This window comes from Salarias fasciatus, chromosome 6, assembly GCF_902148845.1.
Source record: "Salarias fasciatus chromosome 6, fSalaFa1.1, whole genome shotgun sequence".
In the NCBI taxonomy this organism is placed as follows: domain Eukaryota; kingdom Metazoa; phylum Chordata; class Actinopteri; order Blenniiformes; family Blenniidae; genus Salarias; species Salarias fasciatus.
The window spans coordinates 11,721,426-11,748,532 of record NC_043750.1 but is presented as its reverse complement, the minus strand read 5'-3'; the positions used below and the strand labels follow the sequence as shown (position 1 = coordinate 11,748,532).

Sequence of the window (27,107 nt, the reverse complement as noted above, 5' to 3'; positions counted from 1 at the left end):
TTTCATCAAGAAACAAATGCATGCGCTCACACACACACGTGCACACACACACACACAGTCTGTCAAAAGATTAGCCTTTCATGCTGCACATACGCGTATGCAATTTAGTCTCTATTCAAATATTGTTTTTCATTTGTCTGTGTGTGTTTGTGTGTGTGCGTGCGTGTGCGTGCACGTGCGTTCTAGCAAGCTCACTCATCCTGTTTTTCATCTTATGTCATCATCATGAGATAAACTACGATAAATCAAGATGACAGAAAGAGGGGGAAAAAAGAGAAAATTAAACAATAGTTAATGCAGAAAGATATGAGAGAGAATGCAACAAAGATGCTGCCAAAGGAAGGGCGGAAAATACAGAGAGACAAAAAGATCTTGTCCACTTTGAATGTGACATCTTCAAAACAAAAAGTGAAAATCAAATGAAACAGCAGCTTACAAACTCTGTGAGGAGATTAAAAAAATGGCGAACAGCGAAGAAGACGAACAAAAGAACTGAGGCCGAACTGTTGAGACACAAAGAGATGGATTGCAGCTATACAGCAAAGTCTTTCTTCATCCTCTCCTTGATCACTTTAAAACAGAGAAGTACTCAAAAGTGAAGTGGCAGAATCTGTCAGTGTTAATAGCATTGTAGCCTATTCCGTCTTTCTTTCTTTCTGTCTTTTAATATCTGTTCAATCTTCCTTCATGAAATCCAATTTGCTTTGACATGGCAAGATAAATGGAGAGAAAATGTCAAAACCAAATGAACAATAAATATTTCAGAAGCTCTACCATGAGGTGGAATTAAAGGGGAGGATAGTATTTTCAGTAATTTATTCCACTATTGCCCATTGGTTTTATTCTATTAAACTCAGTTCTCTTCTGTTCTGTAGGGTACAAAATAGTTTATTGATCATTCCATCATTTGTGGTCTTACATCTTATTAAATTGTCTTTTAGATCATTGGTATTCATTGTGTTTACTTTATTGCCATTGCAATATTTCACTTCCTTCATGCTTCATTTACTGCATTTTCATTTGGCTGAGCTCTGCTTTCACCCTGTACCTCATCGTGCTGCTAAAGGGAAAAAAAAAAAAAAAAGAGCGTCCCACTCCTTTCTGTCCGCACTCAGTCCCAGTGTTCTTTAGCTAATGAACAGTAGATCTTCTACGCCATAATAATTAAACTGCATGTAATTTGTAGTAATTGAATGTGGGTGTGGAAATGCGGAGCGGAGATGGACTGGAAATGGGAGCGGCAGCGGCGCATTAAGCACGAGCCTCGCTGTCTGTCTTTACGTCTGTCTGAGGGAAGTTCGAGGGTCTTCTTTTGGTGACTGTTGTTGTTTTTCCTCCTTCCTGCTGCAGCAGTGGAGACGGAGGGTGCAGCGGAGGGGTGGGTGAAGAATTAAGTGAAGGAGGGAGAGTAAGGCAAGAGGAGGGGGAGGTTTGTGTAAAAAAAAAAAAAAAAACTGATGGAGGAAAAGGTGGAAAGGAATAAAAGAAATGAATGTGCAATAGAAATGAATACTTTATGTATATGCATCACTGAGCATTGTTAGATTTCACTGGTATTGTGTAAAACTGCTCTATACTGTAGTGGTGAGCACGAGGACAGCACAATATATTTAAAATTCATTGTCAACATTCATAATGTACATATCATGCGTCCACGATGCATTCAGGCGCTGCGTGTGAACACACGTGGTCAATCAGATGGAACCTTGCTGCCCTGGACAGCAAGGTCAGCAACTGCTTTTCAAATACGGCTGGTGGGAACTGGAGGCTGCTGTGTGATAGAAAAAATTGAAAAAAAAAATTAAAAGGATCACATCTACATTATACTAGTGGTTTTTTTTTTTCTCCTTTCAAGTCATATATGCTATCATTTGCTATACAGCACATTATCGCAGCTCGCACTGTTTTTAATCAATATCCTGGCGCCCTAGTGAGCATGTTTCCTTCACGGGGAGAAGACCCTGGTGTGAATCCACTCTGGTTGTTTCCTTGTGGAGCAGTTTTCATCAATACATCAGCTTTCTCCCACAATTTAACGACATGTTTTGGTTAAGTAATCTCTCTATATTGGCTGGATATGTCAATGTAACTGCTTTGTGATGCACTTCAGACCTGTCCAGATTGTACAAAGCTAGACTTGATGAAGTGGTCACACTGCCTTGCCCGATCCCATCAGATCTTGGAAGCTAAACGCGGTAAGGCCTGGTCAGTACCTGGGTGAATGCAGTGTGTGGGTGAGTGGTTGGTGGTGGTCGGAGGGTCCGATGGCGAAGATTGGCAGCCTTGCTTCTGTCAGTCTACCCCAGAGCAGCTGTAGCTTACCACTATTGAATATGGAGTGAGTTTTTAATGTAGTTGCAAACAACCTTGAGTACCCTGAAGAAATGCTGCATGCGTTATAAAGAGGATGAATTGATAGCTTAGCGCGTCTTAGTTTCTTCTGTGCAGGTTACGTCTGTGTAACCCCAGGTGTGGAGACAGGCTTTAGCAGTGACGTCGTCTTCAGATGAATCAGGGAGCTGACAGTGAATAATGGGGAACAACAGGCAGGACACAGTCGCGGCACCCATGGCGATGCTGGGATGTGGCTGCTTTCTGAGTCGCAGCTGGACACGCTGTTCTCAAATTATACTCAGTGGGATGGAATATCTCACACGTAGCACTTACCAGGCTGCAAGTTACTTGGCGCTGATGAAATGTCTTCATAATGGATCCTGCATCATCTTTAATTCAGGCCTTAATGCTCTTTTTGTTGTCTTTAAAGATGGGAAACGATAATCTAACTTTGGTTCAAGGTAGATTTTCTTGTTAAAGTCTGTCTTACATGACATACTGTGTGTGTGTGTGTGTGTGTGTGTGTGTGTGTGTGGGTCTGTGACAAAATGACATCGGTTTCCAGTTAATTTAGCTGTGTCAACTCCCATCCAGCAGGCCCCTCTGTCAGCATTCATCAAACCACAAATGCTTTTCTTCTCATGAATATGCAAACACCCCTCGAGCCAATCAAAACGCCATCCCGTTCTGGCACTCATAATTGTGTTTGTGTGTGTGTGTGTGTGTGTGTGTGTCTGTTTATACACAACACATATGTGTGTTTGTGACCATGTGCACTTCAATGTTGAATCAGTCAACTGTTATGAGAAATGAGGGGTTCTCACACTTTCACGGTATTGCGGTATATATGGCACACACACACATGCACGCACGCACGCACGCGATTGCATGACTCACCAAAGGAAGGATGACAGTTCAGAGCTGTCTTCCAGATCCATCACATATTAAATGATGGAGATTTTGTTCAAGACGGTTTAATTTTCAGAAACAAAGCTCAACCATGCTTGAGATGCTGAGATATTTTTACCTCCGCCAGGAGGTTATGTAATCATATTGGTCTGTTGGTTTGTTGGTTGGTTGGTTGGTCTGTTAGCAACATTATGGAAAAAGTAATGGACGGATTGCAATGAAACTTTGTGGAAAGGTGGGTTTTGGGCTAACTCAGAAGCCATTAAATTTTGTTGATGATCCGGATCACTGTCTGGATCCAGGAATTTTTTAAAAGGATTCTTTATCATTGAGAGATAGGGCAGTCTTTCACATAGTTGGGCTGGCCCGCCGACAGGGGGCGCGGCGCAGCTTGGTGACTGATTTGACCTGTGGCGGAGGTCTGCGCTCTCTGACCGCCAAATTCTAGTTCCTTCTGCAACTGATCTAACTGGCTGAAAAACAGATAATGCTCGATTTTATTCGTCGTGAACTCAGCATAGAGCACACATTTCCCTCCCTGTTCTGGTGGATGTTCTGCCTCCACGAGGTGCAGACTTTATTTCTAGCTGCATTCAGTTATCTTCAAGAGAAAAGATAAATCCTCTTCCATGCCCGGCTTCAGAGTGCCCTCTCTATGACCTCTGTCCTTTGTAAAGCATAAACACACACTCATACAGGTGATAGAGCCCCTCGAGGCACAATCATAGTGTTTTAATGGAGGCTGCCCATCTGTTTTCAAAGCGTTTTTCCTTTCGCGCTTCCGTCTGTTTGTGTGTTTTTGCTGAGCGTTCAGCTGTAATTGAGGGCTCCATCGTTTGCTGCCCTGCACTGGTTATAGTGCATGCTTCACTACCTTATTTTTCTGTCAGTGCAGTGATCAGTGCCAGCAATGCCATGACTGTTGTAATTATGGTCCGTGTTGGAATTGGCAATGTGCACGTCTGTGGTACATCTAGGAAAATATTTACAAACACGAGGGTCTATCGAAATGACACATCGTATCGCCGCTTGCTCGAGCTTCATTTTAAAACATTCTTTACAAGGGTAAAAAAAAAAAAAAAAACAGAAAACAACTGTGCGTAGTCGAGTTGACCCAGCCCTGTATCACTTCACACATCCCAGTGTACGTAGTTATCTTTATTAAATCACATGGAAATAACACGAGCTGCTTGCGGTAACTCCAAACAGGTCTACGCGGGTCACACTGCTGTGTTTGAATCAGTATTCTGTCTTCTATCTCTTATTGTTGATAATCCTGCTTGTCACAGTCTTGTTTCCCACTTCCTCCTCTGCATAAATGCACTTCAAGTTTTATTGTTGAAATGCATTATCGTGAAAATGCAGTTGTGACACCTTAAATGATATTTTTTTTGACCGTTAATGGCTTGAGATAAAATAAAAATGAAATGAAATGACTCCATTGTATAAATTACTGCATCAACATTCGTTTCTAATATGATTGTGCACTATCTGCCTCTGGCTGCAGATCTGAGGAGTCGTGTTATCAGTTTGTACCATTCGGCTGCATTCAGACACTAATAAGATTTCCTTGAGAAAGCATTTCCATTTGTTGACTCGTTGTTGTCATAAATCACTGTGATTGGCACAGCTGTCTGAAAGTGATGAGACGAGCCGTGTGACTGGCCAAAACCGAATTTATTACTCACCATGCCATCCAATCTGAATTCTATTTCAGTCAGCTTGTTTTCACTTAGTGCAGCTATATTTACCGAATATGTATCTGTTTAATTAACAAGTGTGTTTGGAGCCTGGGCATGCAAGCAGAGCTTGTAGTGATAAGTGTGATAAGTCAATAAAATAATAACCATGCAGATGTACTTAGTTTTCTTTTACGTCCCAAAAAAGTGATTTTCAGACTGAGGCACGGTTTACATGGCATTTCAAGGTAAAACCACATTGTTCGTGTTTTCGTTTCAGAGCAGTTTCATGTTTATATGGTGACATTTGGAAAATGGTGTCTGTTACGCAGAAAAGACAAATGCTGAAAATTGTGTAGCTTTCATGTTTGGCCAGTAGTGGGTGCCGTTATTTGTTTCTTGTCATGATACCAAAGTCAGCTATAAGCATTAACACTGGAGTATACAGATATATTTACCACAGCTGTGGTGCACTTGTGCTGCAGAATCATTTCAGAAAAGTTTAATTTCCCCCCGTTTCCATGGAGACGGAGTTGGAGCGTGTTCCGCACATGGAACTGTTTTCAATAAGTCCAGTATATGTGATCATCGTCATCGTTCAAACACACACCCAAAACGCAATGAATTTTTCTGTTTTCTCATGAAAAGTTGGTGTTTAAATGTAGCATTGTTGGTGATTCTAAGTTACCCGAAACAGTGAGTGCGTCCGTCCCTTTCTCTGTTTGTACTGTGACACACTGGCAATCTGCTCAGGTAGTTCCTCACGATCACCTATAGCCAGCTGGATAAAGCAGTAAAGAAGATGGATGGACTGATGAAATATTGGCCTTCACAATTAATTTTAAGTCGGATCACAACTCTTTGGTATTCCTCGGTCTTTGTTTTTGTTTTTTTGTTTTTTTTTGGCACCATGTATCAACCTGAGCAGATGTCTCTTAAACAACAATCTGATGCCACAAATAATCAAATGCATAATAAATAATGCACTAATATAACATTAGACCTTCAAAACCTTTCACTGGGGTCAGCTTCTGTTACTCAGTACCTTCTTGTTCTTCCATTATCAAGCAAACTGTTGCTGACAGCATTTCAGGGACTCTGGTAATTACAAAATACAAAGCAGATAAAAGTATGTTGTAAGTAACCAACTAAGTGGAGCATTACAATGATGAAGAATTGCATTATTCATGGAGCTTCTATTGAGACGGTGAGGTCGACCCATATTGACATGATAAAGCGAGTACATCTACAGGCGGCCTTGCTTAATCTTCCAGCAGCATCAGTGCCTCCAAAAATGTGGCGTTCAAGAGCTGCATCTCTACTGCCTGCAGCCTGCCAAGACTCCTCATTGCCGCATCCTCTAGTAACATGGTGTGCTGGTTAAATACTAAGATTAAATGTTTGAACATTGAACTATAATGAATCAGGACATTTTCCAAGCAGTTGCATACTTTTTAGGCTCAATATTTGTATTGTAGCCACTCGGTTTTGTGCAGATATGCGACACAGACGCAACCGCTGTAGTCTGTTTGCAGTTTAAGAAGAAGTTCTGTTTGGGAGCAGTTTAACATCCCAACATTGACTTGATCTTGAAGTCAGCGGCAGCAATTTAACTGATCTTTTATGGACGTATATTTAAATTGACATGCTGGTTCTGTCAGTCGGCTGCCAACAGCCAGTTTTGGCGAACAAAATTACTCACTTGCTCTTCACACTATTCTCGCATACAGCTATTCAAAAAGTAGCTGGCGGACCGCAGGATGCTCACTTACTGATTGTAATCATGCAGTTCTCAGCGTGTCGCAGTCCACTACAAATCCCCTGAACCCCTGTCACTCGGCTGCTCGGTGCAAGGCTCGGCTTTTTCAGTCTGCCGTGAAGTCGCCACATCTCCTCCCTCTGGTTTATTAGCAGACGTGTTGAAGGTTTGTGTCTCGGAATGTGAAGGATGGTCTCAGACTGCCTCATGCTTCCTCCATGGAGAAACAGTGCACGTGTGCTCCTGCAGCCTTGGAAACGATATCAGTCTTTAAGCATGTGAAATTGGAGCGAAGTGGATAGTGGGTGTGAAAAGGGAATATAACTGAATTCTCTGCTTGTTTTCTTTTAGAAGTGAAAAATCTAAGGATTAGTTGATGAAGAGCCAGTTTCTCAGGGGATTTGGGAGAGTGCACATACATATGCACATTTTATTGTTTGCCTCAAATCCACACTGATGTCTGGACGTTGATGTGAAACATTTGACAGTGAATATATTTCACACGTGTGTCATTGCTTTGTTGTGCTTGCAGTCTGTTTTTGTCCTTATAGCTGACAGATTGTTTGTACTCAGTGTGCGTAATGTAGTCAGTGATATATAATATTTCCATCATGGCTGAGAGACAATAGATATCTGAGATTTACAACTACTAAAAAGACACCATGAAGGGGAAGTCAGGTCTATTTTTAACTGTGTGACACTCTCCATGATTCTTATTATCTTTAAATCTGGCAGATAGACGGACAGTGGCTATTTGACCTCATTTAAACAGCAGCCTCCGGGTATTCCTCGTAGCACCCTGCAGAGCTTCCAAGTCAAGTTACAGACTGAATTTTAACTCATCCCAATTTCATGTGCAAAGAAGGTGGAGTTGGTCAGGCTTCACATGCACACATGTAGAACACCGAGCAAGTCTCCATCTTAGTCACTGGTGGGTGTACTATTTAGAGATACTAACAAGGATTGTGTTCATGCTTCACGGATTTCAGTCCTCAGGAGGAATGTGATGTGCTGTGACACTAAATATTCAGCTCAATATGGTGGCTAAAGCAGGGCACGGAGTAGTTGTGTGTGTGTGTGTGTGTGTGTGTGTGTGTTTGTGTATGTGCTGATTTTTTTTCCACCTGACACCCACGAGGGAACAGGGTCAGCATGTAATCTCATGCCACAAACAAAGTCACGTTGGCTAACGAACTGCTTTTAGTATCATTTATTAATCTTCTTCACAAACACGTTTTCAGTTGTTTAATCAAGGTTTTATACATATTTGATCTCTTGTTATTCTGTCATATCAGTTAAATAGATACATAAGTTGTAGCCTGGTAGAAACAAATACCTGATTTGATGCCAGTTTAGGCATCTGCATTTTCTGAATTCTAATTTTCTGTATTCAAGCTTTTAATTGGTGCATCTTTTCTGCATGATTTGAACTGGTATGCAGTGAAACGACATTCAGCTTTTATTAGGTCTGTGCATGCATTGATTAGGTGGCATTTTCATCAGGGTGTCATTCATTTTAAGAATGTCAGGAGTCACGTCAGTCATAACTTGTCCAATTGAAAGATATAATTAACTTACTGCTGCACGCGGTGTTTCCTGTCATTCTTTTCCTGATGCACTTGAGGAATCTCAAAACTGGTTAATATGTGCTATCTAATATAATTTCTGTCAATCTTTGCGTTTGCCTAAAAAACTGAAGTCACAATGTGTAATATTGCAAATGAGATGTTTATCTTCAAATACATTTGTGATTACTGCATGTATTCTTTTCCAAAATTAAGCCCATTGTCTGTTTATTATTCTTATTTGAAATGATTGTGATAATTTCGATGCACTAATCCTTTACACGAAAGGTAAATTATATTTCTTCCCACCACTCCACCAGTCTTAAAGATCTCTGCACTCTTAGTTACGTTCACTCTTTTACTGACATACCAATGGAGACGGCTGATTTGGAAGGTGCTCAGCCTCCATTCAGTATCTTACCTAAAGACACTTTGACACATGGGTAGGGCGTCTCGGGGTATCAAACTACCAACCCACTGAGTCACAGCACTCCATACATACCCTTCTTTAGATTTGAAGGTTTCTTCTGATGATAGATGGCAGCAGGTATAATTGTGCAAGTGACACTGACATTCTTTTTTTTCATTGAGAGGATAATTAGAAAACGTACAGCCTGTTAGATTTGTCAGGCACATTATAAAAAGATATTATAACTCCTATTAGTTCTTTCAATATTAAGAAACCATATAAAGCTGCAACAAGGATTAGGTTTTCCGAGGGAGTCTTAATTTATTCCGCTTGGTCATTTGCCCTCGATGGGAGTGCAACTTGAATGACTATTCCTGACACTGAGATTTGTCAAGAAACAGACTCACTGTGAACAATTAGCCCCCTGACTTGAAATGTCATTTGATGCATTAGACTGTGGGGACGTGTGAAAGATCTATTCATTAACTTTTTTGATCTTTTATACCTTAAGGCTTTGTTGAATCGTTCCCATTTGCTCCCTGTGCAGCGTTGCTGAACGTTCCAGCAATTTGTGGCTAATATCAGAAAGAGCCCCATAATACAGCTTGCTGGAATTTACATGGTCTCATTTTGTATTTCATTACTGGCTAAGACCAAAAGGAATGAGCAATTTAAGACTAATTTACAATAATTTTTGTAATCCAAATCAAGTGGGAGGAGCCTGGATTAACTTATCGAAGCTCTGTCAACACTATAAATGTCTGAGGATTGTTCGATATACAGGCTCTCATTAATTTAAGTCTTATCTTGATTTGGCGTGTGGGATGATGGATCACAGCGATATGGACGTTATCCATTATCAGCCAATCACAAAGATGCCACTAGAGCAACCCCACCAGCAAACTCTGACACGGGAATCTATCATCGGCAGAGGACGTGACACTGTCAGTCTCAGATGAATACATCTGTCGCTGTGACGATAACTCACTGAACTTAAGATTCCTCCTGCTGCTGCGAGAAATCGAGGCAGACAATGACCTTGTGTCTGGGCTTTTTGCGCTGCAGCCCATTGGCTGTAATTGCTTGTCAAGCAGGAGACATGAGGTTTGACAGAGTGGTCGGAGAGCATAATCCAGGTGTTTGCAGCATCAGTGTGAGCTCTGCTAAACACCCTGACTGGAGGCTCGGAGGCGACACGAATACGCCGTGACCTCTGTGCTTTTTCCTTCTTTTTTAAACAAACTGCGTCGTGATTCCTGTCACATTTTAACTTTGCAATACAATTTGTTGAATAGTCGAGTTTTATGCTAGCATGAATGAGCAGTGAAATACTACTGCTCTGTTTTTCATCACCAGAACTCTGATGGTGAATCATTTCTCTCTCAAACAACAGCAACAACAACAACAACAAAAAAGTGTTTTATGCTCGAAAGAATCCGGGGAACCTTTGTTTCATTTTATATTATTTGTAATGCTTTCTTTTTATCCTGACAACATTATTCAGCACACAACTTCAAAACCTGCTAGTTCTACAATTTCAGTTTCTTTAATGCAATTTTTCACCTGACCTTGATTTAGTTTGAGTTTTTGACAGAAATACTCAGTAGGAAGCTTTTCATAAGACCGGAGGCAGTTCGAGACTACATCCTATTTTTTTTAAATGTGATGTCTTAAAAATGCCATGACAGAATTTTTACTGCGTTTTTCACTCAGACATGGACTGATTAGGGTTTGTGACTGATTACAAACTTCCGGTGTCTCATAATTATAAATGTTAAGTCCCAAAACCAAGTAATTTACCTCAGAACACCACAAAAATCACTTTAAATTCAGCACACGTCGTTTATTCAAGACGGCTTTTGTTGTGTTTTGAGGGAAAAAGGTCCTCGTGATTATCCCATTTTTATGAACAACTTGCATGAGATTGAACATATAATGAGACATAGCTGATATACAACAGCGTACAAACATGAGGCGAAAACATCTTCTTGGCCTTCTTGCAGTCTTTTCATTTTTATACTACAAGATAATAAAACCATTTATTGCAATCGTTGAGGGAAAAACGGAAAGTTGTTACCATATTTGAATCCATGAAAGGGGTTGCCATTTACTTTTACTTTTCATTTACAATCATCTTATGACCGTTTACCATAAATGAAGCAAAAACTCCATATTTGGTCATCTTTTCTTCTTTCGTTTGCCCCACAATTGTTTCCTTTTTGTTGAAATACTTCAAGACGATGAGAATAACGAGACACACAAACACACAGGAGCATGAAATGAGCAGAGCTCCATGTGTCTCCAGCTTTCATTTGCAGTTTTCAGACAGTCTGACCAAATTCAAACAGTGACGGTGACACTATCAGAGTAATTATCCTAATGAGGTCTGGTCAAAGTTTTAATGCAGTCAGTCAATATTATACCTCTGCCCTCGCCCTCTGTGTGTGTGGGTGCATGTAGGCGCGTGCCCATTTATCATTGTGTTATGACTCACTTTTCAACACTGACGGCGGGTTATTCACCTTTTTGTACAGGAATTCACATGCACAGGCCCTCCTTTATATTCCCCTCCGACTGTGCGTGCTATAGGTGAAATAAATAAATTGGCCTTCATGCACACACTGCCTGAGAGAGAAGGAGGAAAATAAAAGAGACAGAGCACTGCAGCATAATTAGTTCCTGGCTTTTCATAACTCATATCTTGGTGGAAGGCTCACGCTCGCATCATCATATCAAAGGGTATCAAAGGATATAAAGATAAGTCTGCATTCAGACATCGCACTCCAGAGCGTCTGGGTGTCTGGCCTGAACAAAACCCAGTTAATGACAGGAGATCACAGTACGACGCTAGTTAATGTGCTCTGCTGTAGGCAGAGACGAGAGGATCAAGCTAGAGATATACAGGTTAAAGACTGAGATCATCACAGCGTTGGCTTTCAAACTTTAGTATGAGAAATAACACACAGTCTCCAGTGAAGAGGCAATGCTCTCATAAGACCATGGTATAAGGAGGATGCAGCATGAAATGGATGGGCTTACAGAAAACAAGGGCTGTTAATCTAACGATCACTTTCTCTTTAACACGGAATTGCATATTTGCTGCCTGTAGAGTTAAAAATGACAAAGGGAGGTCTGATTTAATAAGTGAAGTACCACCATAGTCTGCTGTGAACACACAATACATGGTGATAAGCAACAAAGGCAAAAGATCTCAGTGTTATGACACTAATTGACTATTCACTCACCGATTTCCCAATAAACCTGGTGAAGTGGCAAACACGATTCAAGGTTTAGCACAAAACACATCAGGACAGGTGAAATGCTTCCTCACAAATGTAGAACAAGCAGAAGAGTCTTTCCTTTTGATCTTGATGAGTGCACAGAGACAGTCGTCTAAAACAAGGGCGCAGCCAAAATCTTCTGCAGCGTGGAGAGCCCGAAGTGCCGCCGGCTTTCTGATTAATGTGCATGCTGCTCTGCAACTTTCACTCGTCTCTCCGTGTCCGGCTTTCCCCATTCATCCCCTTCATGTTTCTGTCTTCCCGCTCAGTGCTGGGAGGTGTGGAGTCACGCGGCGTGCTGAGGAAGATCAGTGACATGTTGGAGGTGATTCTGAAGAGGATGGACAGCCTGTCCAAACTCGACAACACCTCCTCCACGGACGCCAAGCGCCTGGATGAGCTCAGCTCTGCCATCAACAGGTACGCTGAGAGTTCAGCTGATCTACACTTGTTGGAAGTGTCTTTTCAGTTGTATGTGTTTGTTTGGTTAACCTGATATTTCATGAACTTCTCTTGAAAAAAACGATTGAGGATAAATGACATTGTTGCCACCTAATAGGGATATATTCTATTTTTGTCGGATTTAAGTAGCTGATGTTCTTAAAAGTGCAAAAATATGTATTTGTGTTGGGTGTTTGATGTTACAGTAAGACTGTGAGATTAAAAGAATAGAGTCGCAATTTGTTTTGCATGGAAATATGTATGCAGTTGTATTTATTTATGTGAATTTCCTAAAATACATAATAATCACACTATAGTGGCTTGATTACAGCGTCAGAGTACAATGGCTACACCTGTACAATGATTGCAGTTCTTGATTTTCGCTGAGCCCAAATGGTTCAGATAAAATTCAGACACAAAGCGAAGCATCAAATATGTAGATTGGTATTGAACAATATCAAAAAATAGATTTTTTAACAAGCTTGTTTGATGGGTAACTACCTTTGTAAAAAAATATGATACATTTCATAAGTGAAAATGACTAAATGTTCAATATAGTAACATCCAGTTTGCTTCTGACCTAAATAAAACCTTAAGTATAGACTTTCCCATTTAAACACTTCATCATTTTGCCAAAGAAAAAAGGTTTTCTGACAAGGCATGAGCACATTTGATGATATCTAGCCACATGAGATATTTTTCACCTCTTAAGTAAAAATAAAAAAAAAGTTATAGAGCAGAAAAGCTCAGGTGTGTAAACAGAAAGCCGCTGGTAAAGCTTTGTAACATAACTCTTCTTTTATGGCAGATAACCCTGACGCGCTGTAATGGCACTCCGGGTGAAGATGTGTTGCTCAATGCCATTCCGCCTCTGCGTTACCTTTTCCATCCACACCAAAATCTTTTCTCCTTTTGACTCCTTGCAATATTGTATTTTCCTCTCATCCTCACCCCTTTTCCATCCTTTCCTTTTACACTCGCTTGTGGAAATTGCTGCCTATTACCTCAAAATCGCTGCTGCACACAGACAAGTCTTGTATGACCTTGCTGCTACAGCTTTTATCAAGCTGCTCCTTTCTGCGCCCCTTTAGCACCAAAACATCCAATTTGTCTTTTCTATCCAACCTTCTCTTCATTCAAACTTTCATTTTCAAACAGGACTGACTAAACTCAGCGGGAGTGATGTGATACACACTGACAGAAATCCCCTCACTTCCTCAAACCTTGTTAAATGATCCCAGATAAGCGCTCAGGTTCTGATCTCTGCAGAGGCACTAGAGCGGAAGGATGGAACGATTAATACGGTCTGACGTCGGTGTTAACTGCAATCAATGTCTAGTAATGGGCTCTTTAATGTGGAGGAAGGCGCTCTTCGGCCATTACCGAGGATCGCCCTGCTAAGAGCGTAGCTGTGTTTCATGAATGACTCAAACAGGGATGATGCATTCGTTTACTGCACGGGATTGTTTGTGGGAAGGGGGCATTAAGGATATGGTGAGAGAGCAATTTGCTTTAAACATGAGTCAAAATCTCTTTTTTGTGCCTGCATTCCTATTAAAATGCTGAGTGTACGATTTTCCTTACACCATTACACATGTCAATTCACAGATTTACAAAAGGACGGTAATGAAATGTGCAGCAGTGTCTATTAATTTGAAGTTTCAACATGCATTCATCATTAGATGTTTATGAAATATACAGTAACCGTGATCCTCTGAGCATCATTTAATCTCCATGCTAATAAATGTGACGTGCATGTCGGCAATTAGTGCATATTAGTTCCAGTTTTGTGTTGTTTTGATGGACACTAAGCATTAAAACCTCCAAAATAAGCTCGAATCGAGATCAGAGTTTAGCACGAAAACATTCAGACACAAGCTGTGCACCTTGTTTGTGCCTCCTTTCAGTGGCAGTGCTCAGTGAACAATATGAAATCAAAATCAGAGCACAGTGCAAAAAAAAAAAAAATCCATTTAGTTCTGAGTATGGTGTTCTTTGGTTTGGACTGAATAGATCCTCGGAGCAAAGCTGCCATGATAACCAGGATAAAAGACTTGATTCAGCACACAGAATTAAGGAATGAATGGATACTGACAAAGAGAACTGTGGTGGGGACATAAAAATGCATGCAGGCAGACAAACAGCGAGTCTCCTTAATGATGTTCCCCTGGTGGAGCAAGGAATGTGTTCAACAGCACATGAGTGTGCTGTTTTAAGATGTAATTACACGTGTGTGCGTGTGTGTGTGCGTGTGTGTATGTGAGTGTGTGTGTGTGTGTGTGTGTGTGTGTGTGTAGGTGTGTGTGTGTGTGTGTGTGAGAGAGAGAATCTATGAACATCAGTTCATTCAAGGTGGCACTTCTTACTTCTGGTGTGGGTCTGAGATGAGAACATGTCCCTCTGGTGGAACACATAGCCTGCAGGAATTCAGTACACACACACACACACACACACACACACACACACACACACACACACACACACACACACACACACACACACACACACACACACACACACACACACAGAATGTCATAATGGAGATGACTTCAGTGCCTCTTTGGCAGAGTGATTTTTCCTTTGTCACTATTTCTTCTTTCCCATATTTTTTTTCTCTTTTTTCAATCTCTGTCCCTCTAATTTCTTTTTTGTCTTTTACTCTTTTTCATGCATATATAAACAGAGTGTGAGTGTAAGAGGCAGCAGCGTATGAATGACATGGGGAAGTGTGATTTTTGCCAGTGGGGAGACGAGCAAATGGAAAGAGAGAGCTTTATGAAAACATAACCCAAAATCCAGGCCGGTCATCCACGCATTTACAGAGGGACACACACACACACACACACACACACACACACACACACACACACACACACACACACACACACACACAAACTGGGCGGCAGCCTCATCTCTGTGTGAGCCTCATTGGTGCTGACACACTCCCATGTAGCAGTGAATGGGACTTGATGTCTGAGGCCCCGGCCTGCGATTCGCCCACGAGGCAGCCACTCGTTAGAGCAGAAAACGGAGGGAAATAACAAGGGAAGGAGAGAGAGGGACGGCAAAGCCCAAGAAAATGAGAGGGCGAGTTGAGGGAGGGGAAGAACGATGCAGAGTTGATTCACCCCGTTTTACTGTGCTGTGGATAAGAGAGGAGATTGGTAAGTCTCCCCCGAAGGCATATGCTCTCTGAAGATCAGTGCTCTGCCTTGGCTTTACCTATTTCTCCTCCCTTAAGCACCCATCTAAGCTCTGTCAGGAACAACACTTATCCCAGGGGTCCTTCTTTCCACAGTCAATGTCATCGCCTTCCTGAAAGCAGGCAGTGCAGGATACATGTAGATTCTTATTTTATGTCTTTTATGTGTGTTTTTTTTAGAACTGTGTTGCACTGTGGAGAGTAATATGCGGCAATGAAAATGCTCTTCTAAGTGGAAATGTGTTTGTACGGTGTGATGAAATATTCTGCAGGTAACAATAACAACAGCAGTTTCGTTTTACTGTGATTGCTTTCATCACGAGCGTAGTGCAGGCCTCCTGTGTTATTGAGTAGCCAGAAGAGAAGGAGAAGAAGAGAGTGCCCGTGTGTTGGTCAAGCAGCCACAAAACAAAATGAGTAGACAGGAGAAAGCTGGAGAGGAGAAAATAGCCAGAAAGAAGATTTCATTTGGTCATCTCTGCCTATTTTCACTTTCAGTCATTGGTCAGCTCCTGATTTATATAAATACTCAGGTTTGTTTGAGTGTTTTAATGGAGTTTGCTCATTTTCCCGGATTGTTAGTTTTCTTCAAGTTTATAGCTTTAACCACAACCCCAAGTCAGATAGAGCCGCTGTGTGGGATGGATGGACGGCCGATCCTGTCTGTGCCGATCACTCCTTATTTTATTCAAGCCAGATTTCAGTAGAAGATGAATTCATTACATTCTTCCTCCATAAATGTCAACTGTCTTCTGATTGGCCTAACGGGTTTTATAACACACTGCGTGGGAGGGAAGGTCTACATCTGGGCAGTTTGAAAAAAATAAAATAAATTAAAAAAAATCCACCAACTGAAAATATGAAAGTTTTGAGTGTGAACATTTCTCCAGAAGCCATTACTTTAACTTGTGGGTGTGTGTAATTTTGTGCGCTTCTGTTGCTCTGTGACGAACACGTGAGCTGTCCGAGGTGTGCAGTCGATCGGCTGGACCCCGGTCTGCTCCAGTGCCCTTCTGCTGATTAAAGCTGTATGGAAAATGGATAGATTCCCCAATTCAATTCGATTTTATTTATATAGCACCATTTACAACAAAGCACTGCTGAGGCACTTTGACAAAAACAAACAAAAACTTTCTTTCTGATTTTCAATATTATGATGGAAATGTTCATATTTTCATCAACATGATGAAAAGTGTGTATATAAAGTGTGAGTATTGGGAATAACTGTTGGAAAGCTAAATATGTGACCTTGGTGTATGTGACTTGGTGGAATGAGTCACACATGAAAGAAACAGAGAAGCTCTCACATTGACACCTTGCAGTGTGCTTCTCTTACACACTTAGCTTTGGTTGATTGAAATCTACCAAAGCTCTCCTCTTCCTGAAAGAGGATGAATTCATTAAGAAAAGGGGAGAGAGAAGTAAAAACATGAAAACACATTTTTATTTGTATCCTTAGAAAGTCTTCCCCTCGTTATCACTGATTTTCTCTGACTGCTTCTTTTCAAAGCGCTCCACTTCCATTTGGCTTCTGTCTGTGGGTTTCCTCTTGTTCTTTCTTCACCCTCCACATTTCCCTCCCATTTTGTCTTCTCTTTGCTCTCCCTCGCTTCTGTTTTGTTCCTCTGGTTTGTAAAAGAGCCAACTGTCGACATTCATCAAAAGGGAGGAAGCTTCATTGTGAGCAGCCCGCAACAGTAGACCATCAAATATGTATATCCTTGTACTTCTTTGATCATAATCATCGTTTAATGTTTTAGTCAAGCTGTTTTGTTGGCTTCTACAAGAATGTAGAGGAACTCTTTATCCCGTCGGTAATGCTGAGGTCCCCCACGGTACACTTGGGATGTTCTTCTTTCTATTCTGTATTTCCTGACTGTTTGCATTCCAGTTTTTCCCGAAGCTTTCCAGTGGGTGTTTCTCCTCATCTCAATATTTGAACTTCGCTGTGCAATCCCTCCGTCTTCCATACATCTCCGCCTTCTGTCGTTCTGTCTTTCTCTGAACGTCTCCTTTCTCCTTCCCTATAGGCTCGTCTCTGGGGATGAGTTCACATTGTATCAGGCATTAAAGCTGAGATTAGAAGCTGGAGCTCTATAGAACGCAGCCCTCATACAGGAGGCTTTACCGTGCCGGGGGTGACTCACATGATGAAGGAAAAAATGTCCTTGTTGCCAAATGCAGTTCAACTTTTTTTTTTTAGACCATTTTCATAGAGGTACTGATCCTCTGAAATGTGAACTACGCTCCATGTTATGATGTTAATGTTTTAATGGAAATTCATTGCCTAATATGATGCTGGCTCTAATTATCAGACAACACAAAGTAATAGGTCTCCCTGATGCGCAGGCTGCATTTGCCTCAAGTCCATGCTTAGATGAGAAGTTCTAATTAGGTTGTATGTTTTTATTGAGATAACAGTTTTAGGGTGCTTGCACAGCCAGCGCATTCAAAGTGCTTTATTTACATGGAAGAGATAGTATTTTTATTTTTTGTTCCATGTAGTTTTGCCAGTCGAATGAAGGATATTTATGTCATTAAATAACCTGACAGGGATTAAAAAAAAAAATCATGACTGAACAGTGAAATGACGTCAATGTGTAAAGGTGCAAATAACTTCTCTTATTTGATAGAAAGTCTTGGAAACAAAACAGTGAAACACTTTCCAGCCTATTGGTTTAAAATTATAGCTTATTTTTGGAGTTTTCGCTTCAAGTTGAGGAGTATGAGGTGAGAGCTCGCTGACTGGCACTGCTGATTTGCTGTTAACCCTCTCGACTCGCGGTGAGAAGAGCTTTTTCTGTTATTGAGAGGTTTCGTGGAAATCGTTGCCTTTCTCTGCGCGTTAGCGCTGTACTCTGCAGCGTTGGGACGTAAAGCCCCCAGAGTCTTGACTTGTGAAGAAGACGGATGGAGGCATTGTTGAATTAGCTCCTTTGTAGGAACAGTGTTGATATGCGATACTGTCGGAATATGAACATCTTTATTTTTCAAAAGAAAAACAGCCATGTTGAACAAAGCTTGATCTTCATTATGTTCCGGATCAGTCTTTCTCCAGTCTGGGAACAGCTGTTAGCCCTGAAATCAACACGCACTTGAGAATAATGTCTCTGGTGTCGTAAACATATTAAAGAGGATGCAAACACATGTAGAAAAGCTTGCAAGCGACGCTCACAAGCTGCTAATGGAGCATGGGGACCTCCTCAATACGCAATATGTTGTTTACACGCTGTAAAGCAACTGAAACCGTTTCTCCGTGCATTTCTTCAGTCTTCCTTTTATTCATGTTTTTCTTTTTGTTTTTTTGTTTTTAATTTGTTTTCATGCAGCTGCTGTTCGCATTTAGCTCGCTGGACACACACACATGCAAACACTCACAATCAATATTTGTGATCGTCCTCTGTGATCCGTGTTTTTGTGCTGCATGCCTCTGGCTCTGATGGGGGTTAAAACTATGTGCTGATTAGACAATATGGTGAGACAGGAGGGCACACACACACACACACACACACACTCACACACATACGGAGGGTCGCAATGCACACAGAAATGGACTCATTTAAATGGACATAATGGGCACAGCAGCATTAGTCAGTGTGTGCAGCTTTGGTTCTGCGTTGCATGATGTGCACCCATGCACTCTGGTATTCACCACAGTGAATGCATGAACACACACACACACACACTTTCCTGGAACGCTGCATTAACTTACATCAACTTAATATAAATTCAGATTTTACTTCTACTACATAATGTTAATTGTGACCGAACCATAAACTTAGTTTGACATGTTTATTTTTAAAAATGTCCCTAATAGAGTCCAACGTTTTGTCCTCACAAAGATAGAAATTCCTTATGATGTGAGAGTGTAAACATATCTGGATCCCACACACACACACACACACACACACACACACACACACACACAACTTATTATGTGAACGGGAAGTCTCTCACCCCGGAGAGGAAGTGGTATTAACAGTGCAGGTCTTTTTCTATTTCACGCTCCAACCAAGTGTCTACCAATTTGCATCTCCTACTAACACTTCTACATCTGTTGAGAAGTAAAAGGGGGAGGAAGGCAGAGCAGAGCAAAAGAGGCAATGAGGAGGAGTTTGGGAGAAGAAGAAAAAGACACAGAATGAGGCACAAGTGGAAGCGAGGGAGCAACAGAAAAGGAGAAATGAGGACAGGGAGGTAGAGTTTTGACAAGGAAAATAAGCCTAAAAAAATCCCATAAAGAGCAGGGAGGAGACACCATCAGGAAAAATGTCAATTGTTGCTTAAGAGATTTTGTTGGTAAAAGGCTTGAATCCCCGATGTGTTTGTATGCAACAGAGATCTGAGGTGCTGGCTTTTTTTTTTTTTAATCCAGACTACTTTTGTTTATTTTTTTGACTTTTATATCATTCCTTCTCTCTTTTGTGTGTGTGTTTTGTGTTTTATGTGCAGGTTTCAACCAGCAGGCCTGGTGGAGAGGATCCAAGCTATCGCCCAAAATGTCTCAAACATGGCCGTCAGGGTGGAGCAGATACTGCAGAACAGCATGGTGCAAGGCAGAGGTACAGAATCATTTCTGTGGTGTGGTCGAAACCTGAAACCAAGACCAGAAACACACACTGCATTAACAGAATCCTGATACACACTATCCAACACTTTGAATCATCTACATGAGCTGTGATAAAGATACCTGACGCAGGCTGGGACCTGTGTCAGATTATATCCTCTGACACAGGCGCAACACTTCAATACACCAATTCCAGCAGTGAATAAAAGTCAACAGTACTGCTTATTGAAGTGGACAAAAGCTTAGTACAAAAAACACATTTTAGTTTAAATCTCCGCAGAAGAAACTCAGAAAAGCGACTAACTGTTCAGTGATGATAAACACAAGGCGCAGCTGGACTCATGCACGGCTGTCAGCTTGTGTTGGAGTGAAATGTTAAGTAGTTAAGAAAGAACAGAGGCGGAAAAACACAACAGATCTGCAGACGCACACATACGACAGCGTGAGAGACAGACAGACAGACAGACGCGCTGTCGCAGGTTTGTGTTATCAGACTGATTTCCTGACACAAATCACTTCTGATCCCTTGTCAAAAAGCAGCGTTTCTGTTTGACATCCTTTTTTCACACAAAAGCCAGCAAATCGTGAAAAACAATGTTAGAACAGTGTGTCATTGTAGCACTCCAGTTAAAAATAGGCTATCAAAAGCATCAACCTAAAATTTGAAACCATGTGAAGAAACTTTGACTCATGTGAAAACTTGAGAATTGACATCGTTCCAGATATCAGAGTGATTTCGCCTTATTTTCAGTCACTCCTCTCTACATCTTATCTTTGTCCAGCGATGTTGCTTCCTGTTGTCGTTTTGCCGCACATTTTTAATCAAAACCTAAATAATACCCAGCATTGTTTTCCTCCTAACTCTCCTTATTCGCTCCAAGTCCTTACACAGAACAAATGAGTGTCTTCTTTTGTTTTTTCGCCGCACTGCATCTGCAGGGACAATGGCACGCGCCAAAATGAAAACATTGCCGCTCTCTCTAATCACAGATGAATTGAAACACTGCCGGCAGACTTTATTATCATACGGCTCGGTGGCGGTTTATTTATCTCGTGGTCAGGCATGTGCGGGAGGAGGCGACAGGAGACAAAGAGTCGGGAAACGTGATTAGAATTTCCTTCCCTTGGAGCTCTGACGAAGCTTTCATGTTCTGTCTTGCGGGCGACAGGAGTCAAGTTTTTATCCAGTTAGATGACCACATTCCCAATTGTTGCTGTAGCACTTGCTCTTATAATCACATTTGTACGCGATGTGTGTCCTCAGTCAATGGAGAGAAGCCCCAGGGAAGAGTTATGTGGAGAAATGTCTCTTTTTCATTAGGCAAATGGAAGCAGACGGGCTCCGAGAGACGGCAAAGTCGCTGGTCCAGAGAGAAAAAGAGAGGGAGAGACGAGGAGGGGATTTAAAAGACGGCAAAACTGCATTGGTTTCCTTATCAGACAGTATGACTCCGGTTCTCCCTCCCTCCGTCACTCTTCTCACTTCAGCAGCGGAGAGGCAGTTAACTAAGTCAGTGGAGCAATTAATGCACTGAGCGCAGCCTAAGTGAGCAGACGTACTCGGCGGTGTAACCCCGGCCGGTTCGGGGCAGCGGGAGACGGACTGCGGAGCTCCGTCGGGCCCGGTCGGTCGTGTGGACTGCAGCGCGGCAGAGGGCGGGGGGGGGGGGGCGACAGGGATCTATGAGCTGCACGCCGTCAGGCGGCGCCTGCGACATGCAGGGTCGTGTAAGTGACATGGTTCGGGGGGGGGGAAAATGGAATTCACTGTCAAGTGACCGCCACTGAATATATATGAAAAAAAAAAAAAAAAAACAGCTGATAATTTCACTGATACTGTTTTCAACTCAGAAGTCATATAAGATCAGGCCTGGACTCATTTTATGTTAATGGACTGATTAAAAAACATAAAATGTGAATTTCGAAGTGACTTTTGTCAGCACCATGTGGTGTTAAATGAGCTGATGGATCAGATTACTGTGTGTGATTGGTAGAATTGTTGGTGGAATTGTGATATTCACTGAGGAGTAAATATCTATATTACATGCAGCTGATTGGAATCGGCTGTGAGCCAGCGTGGCTGGAGCGAGGGCATTAAACTTATATTACTACAAGACTCGCCTGCAAGCTTTATGATCAAAACAACCATTTACCTTCACCTCCAACTGAGAACAGAACATCTGACTTTTTTACCAACTTTTATCATTCATAGTTTGTTTTTGAACATCCATTGGTTGGTTTAGATGTTTTTAGTTATTCTATTTTTCAGCGATTTTAAAGTGGGTTTTGGAATTATTATTTTTCAACTGTTGTAACTTCAGCCAGAATGAAATGCAATGAAACTCTCTACTCTCTGTTTAAAAAAAAAAATCTTCCTTTATTTGAAATGAATCATGGTCCGCTTGCCAAGAGGTTCATTTAGAAACAACACTCATCAACTAGAGTGAAAGGTAGACGACATACAAGGAGCTGACATATAATTTAGTTGACAAACTATTCAGCCATTGCTTGATTCGAACGTCACATTTGTTTCCTTGAACTATAATGTAAGAGCGCTTTGATAAGATTGTTTTGTGGAAGCTTCACGAAGCCAATAAGAGATGTTAAATCGCCGCGTGCGCCCCACCGGTCGCAGACTCCTTCACCCGAACACCGGGCCGTTCATCCATTAACGATTTAAACCACGTCTAAATTTACACTCACTGTCTGTTTTCAGCAATGAGAGACGGGACATCCAGCCAGTGTGAAGTACCCAGAGACCCTCGCTATCCAGAGTGTCCAGGAAAAGTCGATGTGAGTGCTTGCTTTGTTTTTACGGTGAATGAGACGTGCAGGAAAGGTGGAATATTTTAGCAACAGCTGCTCACTAACGCAGTGACTCTGGTTATCTTCCAGTGGATGCGCGCACGCTGGACATCGGACCCTTGCTATGCCTTTTACGGTGTTGACGGCTCTGACTGCTCCTTCCTCATTTACCTGAGTGAGGTTGAGTGGTTCTGCCCTCCACTGGTCTGGAGGAACCACAGCAGTCCCCCCACCCAACACACACACCAGGCGAAGCCCACCAAGAGACAAGTGAGTGCCGCTGCAACAAATTAAAACCAGTTTACTTTGCTGTGTTCCAGGTTATTAATAACTGATGATCTTCAATGAGATTTTTTAGAAATTGGCACCTTGTATTGTTTTCCTGTTACTTTTCTAAGTGACTGCAAACTTCTGAATTTGTAACTGCATTTCTCATTTTAGAATAATCATCAGTCACTGCTACACGGCCAAAAGATGTGGCGCTGCAGTAAATGGTTCCTTCTTAACGTTTCGGTCCGACCACTGATAGTGGAAATACGGTGATAGATGTTCTATTGTGAATGAAATATGGGTTTGCCATATTTGTATTCATTGTCCGATCCTTCTTGAAAGTCGGGTTCGTAATTCTGCTGAGCAAATGCTGCATTGAAATGGTGATTACAGATCTCTTTGTTAAATTTAAAGGGGAGAAAGTTTAAGTTAAGAAGTTAAATAATAGAACGTCAGGGAGGAAAAATGAATTGAATAGAAAACCGTTTTTTATTGGAACTCCAGCTGATACTCAGGAGACATTTGAATTATAATTCTAGTCTTTTCGCTATTAAAAATGTTTTTCCTGCTGTCATTTCCCCGAGTTTGTATAACAGTTTTAAGCAGCATTTAACAACAATGACAGAGAATTAATAGCTGAAGATGGCTGGCAGAGGCCCTCGAGGTGTCAATCAAACCCAGACTGGCAATCAAAAAGAGAAGAACAGTTTGTTTCTCAGAAAATGCTGTTGAGAAGCAGCAGTGTGAGCTGGTAGCCTCCATTTAACTACATCATTTTTAACCTTCACCCGACTCTCTTTGCTTCCTGTTAATTAAAACAGACTTGATCCTCCCCATAATGATCCTCTTTTCTTGACATTGATTTTAAGGTCATAGAGTGGTCCACAAATTATCCTTCTACAGACAGCGTTACACACTGATAGTGTGAGCCCGGCATGACCATCTCTCTGAGCCTAACGGAGGAAAACTCCTCACAGTCTGGCTTTGAGTTCTTAAATATAGTTGATAACTTCTTCGAGAGAAATAAGTCAGGCCTTGACAGCACATGTCTGCTGAATATAAAGGTTACATTAACTGGTCCGAGATTTAGTCTGTAATCTGGAGCGCTCTACAAAGAGGTGCAGACAGAGTCCCACACCAACTTCACCTTTTCTTAATGCTAAAACACCTTTCTTCGTTTTGTTTTTCTACTTTTAATTCTTTTACGTTTAATCGGTTTTTGATGCAGCAGCGGTTGATGGATCGGGTGAAGTAAATTAAGAACAGTTTAAGTAGAGTGACTGCTTGCAACCCTTAATGCAACACAACTGAGCTTTGATGGTTAGGTTTAATATAAGGGGCTTCATGGGAAGACTCAGCAAAGACAGACCTGTGCATGTGCATGTGCATGTTCGTGTGCACGTGCGTGCATTCACCTTGCCTTTATTCCTTTAATAGCCTGAGTAGCAGCAAAACTTTTAGAAGGCAAAGCAGAATGTCAGTGTGGAGGATGACCGATATCTCGATCTTAATATGATTTTATTCTTCCATATTTAATAAAAATAAGAGCAAACCAAGGTGATTTGCCCAGAAGAAAATCCTTGGTGCTCAGAGCATTTGTAAGGAAATACATTACATTTCAAAGTAGCTCCTTTGCTCATATTTCATTTACAGGTAAACCTGGAGATGTGGTTCACTGATGAAACATTTCATTAAATAATTCACAAAATGTGGAAATTATTTTTGCCTTTGACTCGTTGTCTTTGCTTAAATAATACAGATTTTCTTACAGTTTCGGTAGCCTTGTTAGCACTGGTGCCTTACAAACACTGGTGGAGACGGTTCAAGGCTGCTGACCTTCCATCTTTTCCCATGTTTCCCTTCGTCCTTTGCTTTTCCAGGCTGCCTTTCGCACAGACCTCTCTGTGCTGCTCGACCAGGTGGGAACAGGAAAAGAGTCTCTCAGTTTCATGAAGCGTCGCATTCGCCGACTCGCGCTGCAGTGGGGAACGGCTGCCAACCGCCTCGATGCCAAACTGGGACAGCGATGGAGGGACCAAAAGAAGGTGAGGACACTGGGGGATGTTGGATTAAAAATGTGCATTTAGCAAATGAGAAGCATGTTTTGGGTTAGCGTTTAGGACTCCATCACTGTTATCAAGCCCTGATTTAATGGTGAGTCTGAATTGCTCATAGTTGTGTTTGGTGGTGCTCTGATGGGCTGAAGATAGACAGAACATAACCATAACCATCGGTGCTACAACATTTCTTGGCAACACCTCAAGCAAGTTGCAGTCGGTAAACGCTTGAGAGCAAAAGTTTAAAGATAAGATGGTTTAAAATACACAAAGCAATTGGAGAAGAAAAGGGGCAGCAGGAGAACTGTAGGAATACACCAGTACAAACGAACCCTGCAGCAGAGGAGAAGCAAACAAAAGAGCAGCACCTTCATGTGGCAGGCAGTTCGCAGAAATATTCAGGGTCCAAACAGCTTGAGAGTGTAACAATAATGCACAACAGTCAAAGTGAATGTATTTTTTTTTTCTCAAGTAGTTATGCATAAAAACAGGCTTCTTACTGCTGGATCTTGAAGGTTCTCTAGCTGAGTGATAATAGCCGGTGGGAGACAAATGATAGACGATGTAATGATAGGCTGTCGTCCGTCACTGCGATCTGTGTTGTACATCTATAATTGGTATGCATCAGCCTTTATGTGTTTTGAACGCCGTGCTACTGTATTTTTATTGTCATCGGCTGCGCCATACTGTAAAAGTGATGTAGTTTTATCATGTGTTAAAGCCGTCTTCCGCACGCATCTTTGTTTTCTGGGTGCTTTGCATGGGTAAATGTGATAAAAGAATAATAATAAAGGGGTGATTGTAATGGCTGATTGAGATTAAAGCTCACTGTGAAACATGTGCCAATGCAAGAGGGAGAAGAATAAAGTTAGGGAGCCGAGGGGGGGGATGGATCGCACTGTGGAATATGGATTAGGAACAAAAGAGAGAGATTAGAAGCGAATGAAGCACCACTGAGACGACTGAGACATGGCCAAGGTGTGGTTGCAGAGGCACTTATCTAAAAAGTGGTTTACTTTTTCAAATTTCAAAGAAAAGTACAAAAAAAAAATCAAGAGTATGAGAAAACTTGCTGCAGGTTAACGTGTTTGGATTGCTGTGTGAGCCTGCCCACCCTCATCTGAGCAGATACCCACATCTTTCTGCTCAGAAAGTAACAATAAATGAATATTTTAATCTGGGGAGGCAGATTGAACCCAAATTCTGTCTCTGCTTTTCAAAAATATTCTTATTTTCCCTCATCGCTTTCTAAAATAAGTTAACAAGGGCGGAAATAGTCCTCTGTCACGGTGATTGATGTTCCCTTTTCTTGTACTGCGCTGAGGGGATTTGTTATCCTCTATCGTGGTTTCGTGGCTGCTTGAACTGCCTATATAAGCTGTACAAAGTGCTGCTGCCGCTATCTCAACAGCAGATGTCCCGGTGTTTGTAAGTGTTAGCCTTGGCTGTCTAAAGCTGTTTATCACAATAATTAGAAACGGAAGTGGAAACGTGTGTGTTTGTGTTCTCTGTGTCACTGTGAGTGCTTCAGTGTGTATGTTCCACTGCTAATTGCAGACCGTAGCAGCAAACACCAACATTTTTTTAAATTATTATTATTATCTTTTTTTTTAATGAACTCTCGCTCCATACATTATAATTATTGAAAACTACAGTTCAGTTTCCAAAAATTGTTCTGGCACTGATTTCACTCCAGTAATACTCATTTCTTTGTGTTATAGAAATTTCATTCGGTTTGCGAATGCCTTCAAGCAGCTTAAATATTACTACACCTTTGCCTTTATTACCTGCTATCTCTAAATATGTAAACAAGCCTTACATCCACTTCA

The 27,107-nt window shown here is 41.5% G+C and overlaps 1 protein-coding gene across 2 annotated transcripts in view; it reads left to right on the top strand.

Annotated features, from left to right (window-relative positions):
* LOC115389980 (alpha-1,6-mannosylglycoprotein 6-beta-N-acetylglucosaminyltransferase B-like) overlaps positions 1-27,107 on the top strand; it is a 111,214-nt gene that overhangs the window by 30,034 nt on the left and 54,073 nt on the right. For both annotated transcript variants that reach the window (XM_030093600.1, XM_030093599.1), the window contains exons 3-7: positions 12,206-12,356; positions 20,032-20,141; positions 22,863-22,939; positions 23,042-23,221; positions 25,102-25,266. In XM_030093600.1, the coding sequence (XP_029949460.1) occupies positions 12,206-12,356; positions 20,032-20,141; positions 22,863-22,939; positions 23,042-23,221; positions 25,102-25,266 (683 nt within the window). The remainder of the gene's footprint in view (positions 1-12,205; positions 12,357-20,031; positions 20,142-22,862; positions 22,940-23,041; positions 23,222-25,101; positions 25,267-27,107) is intronic.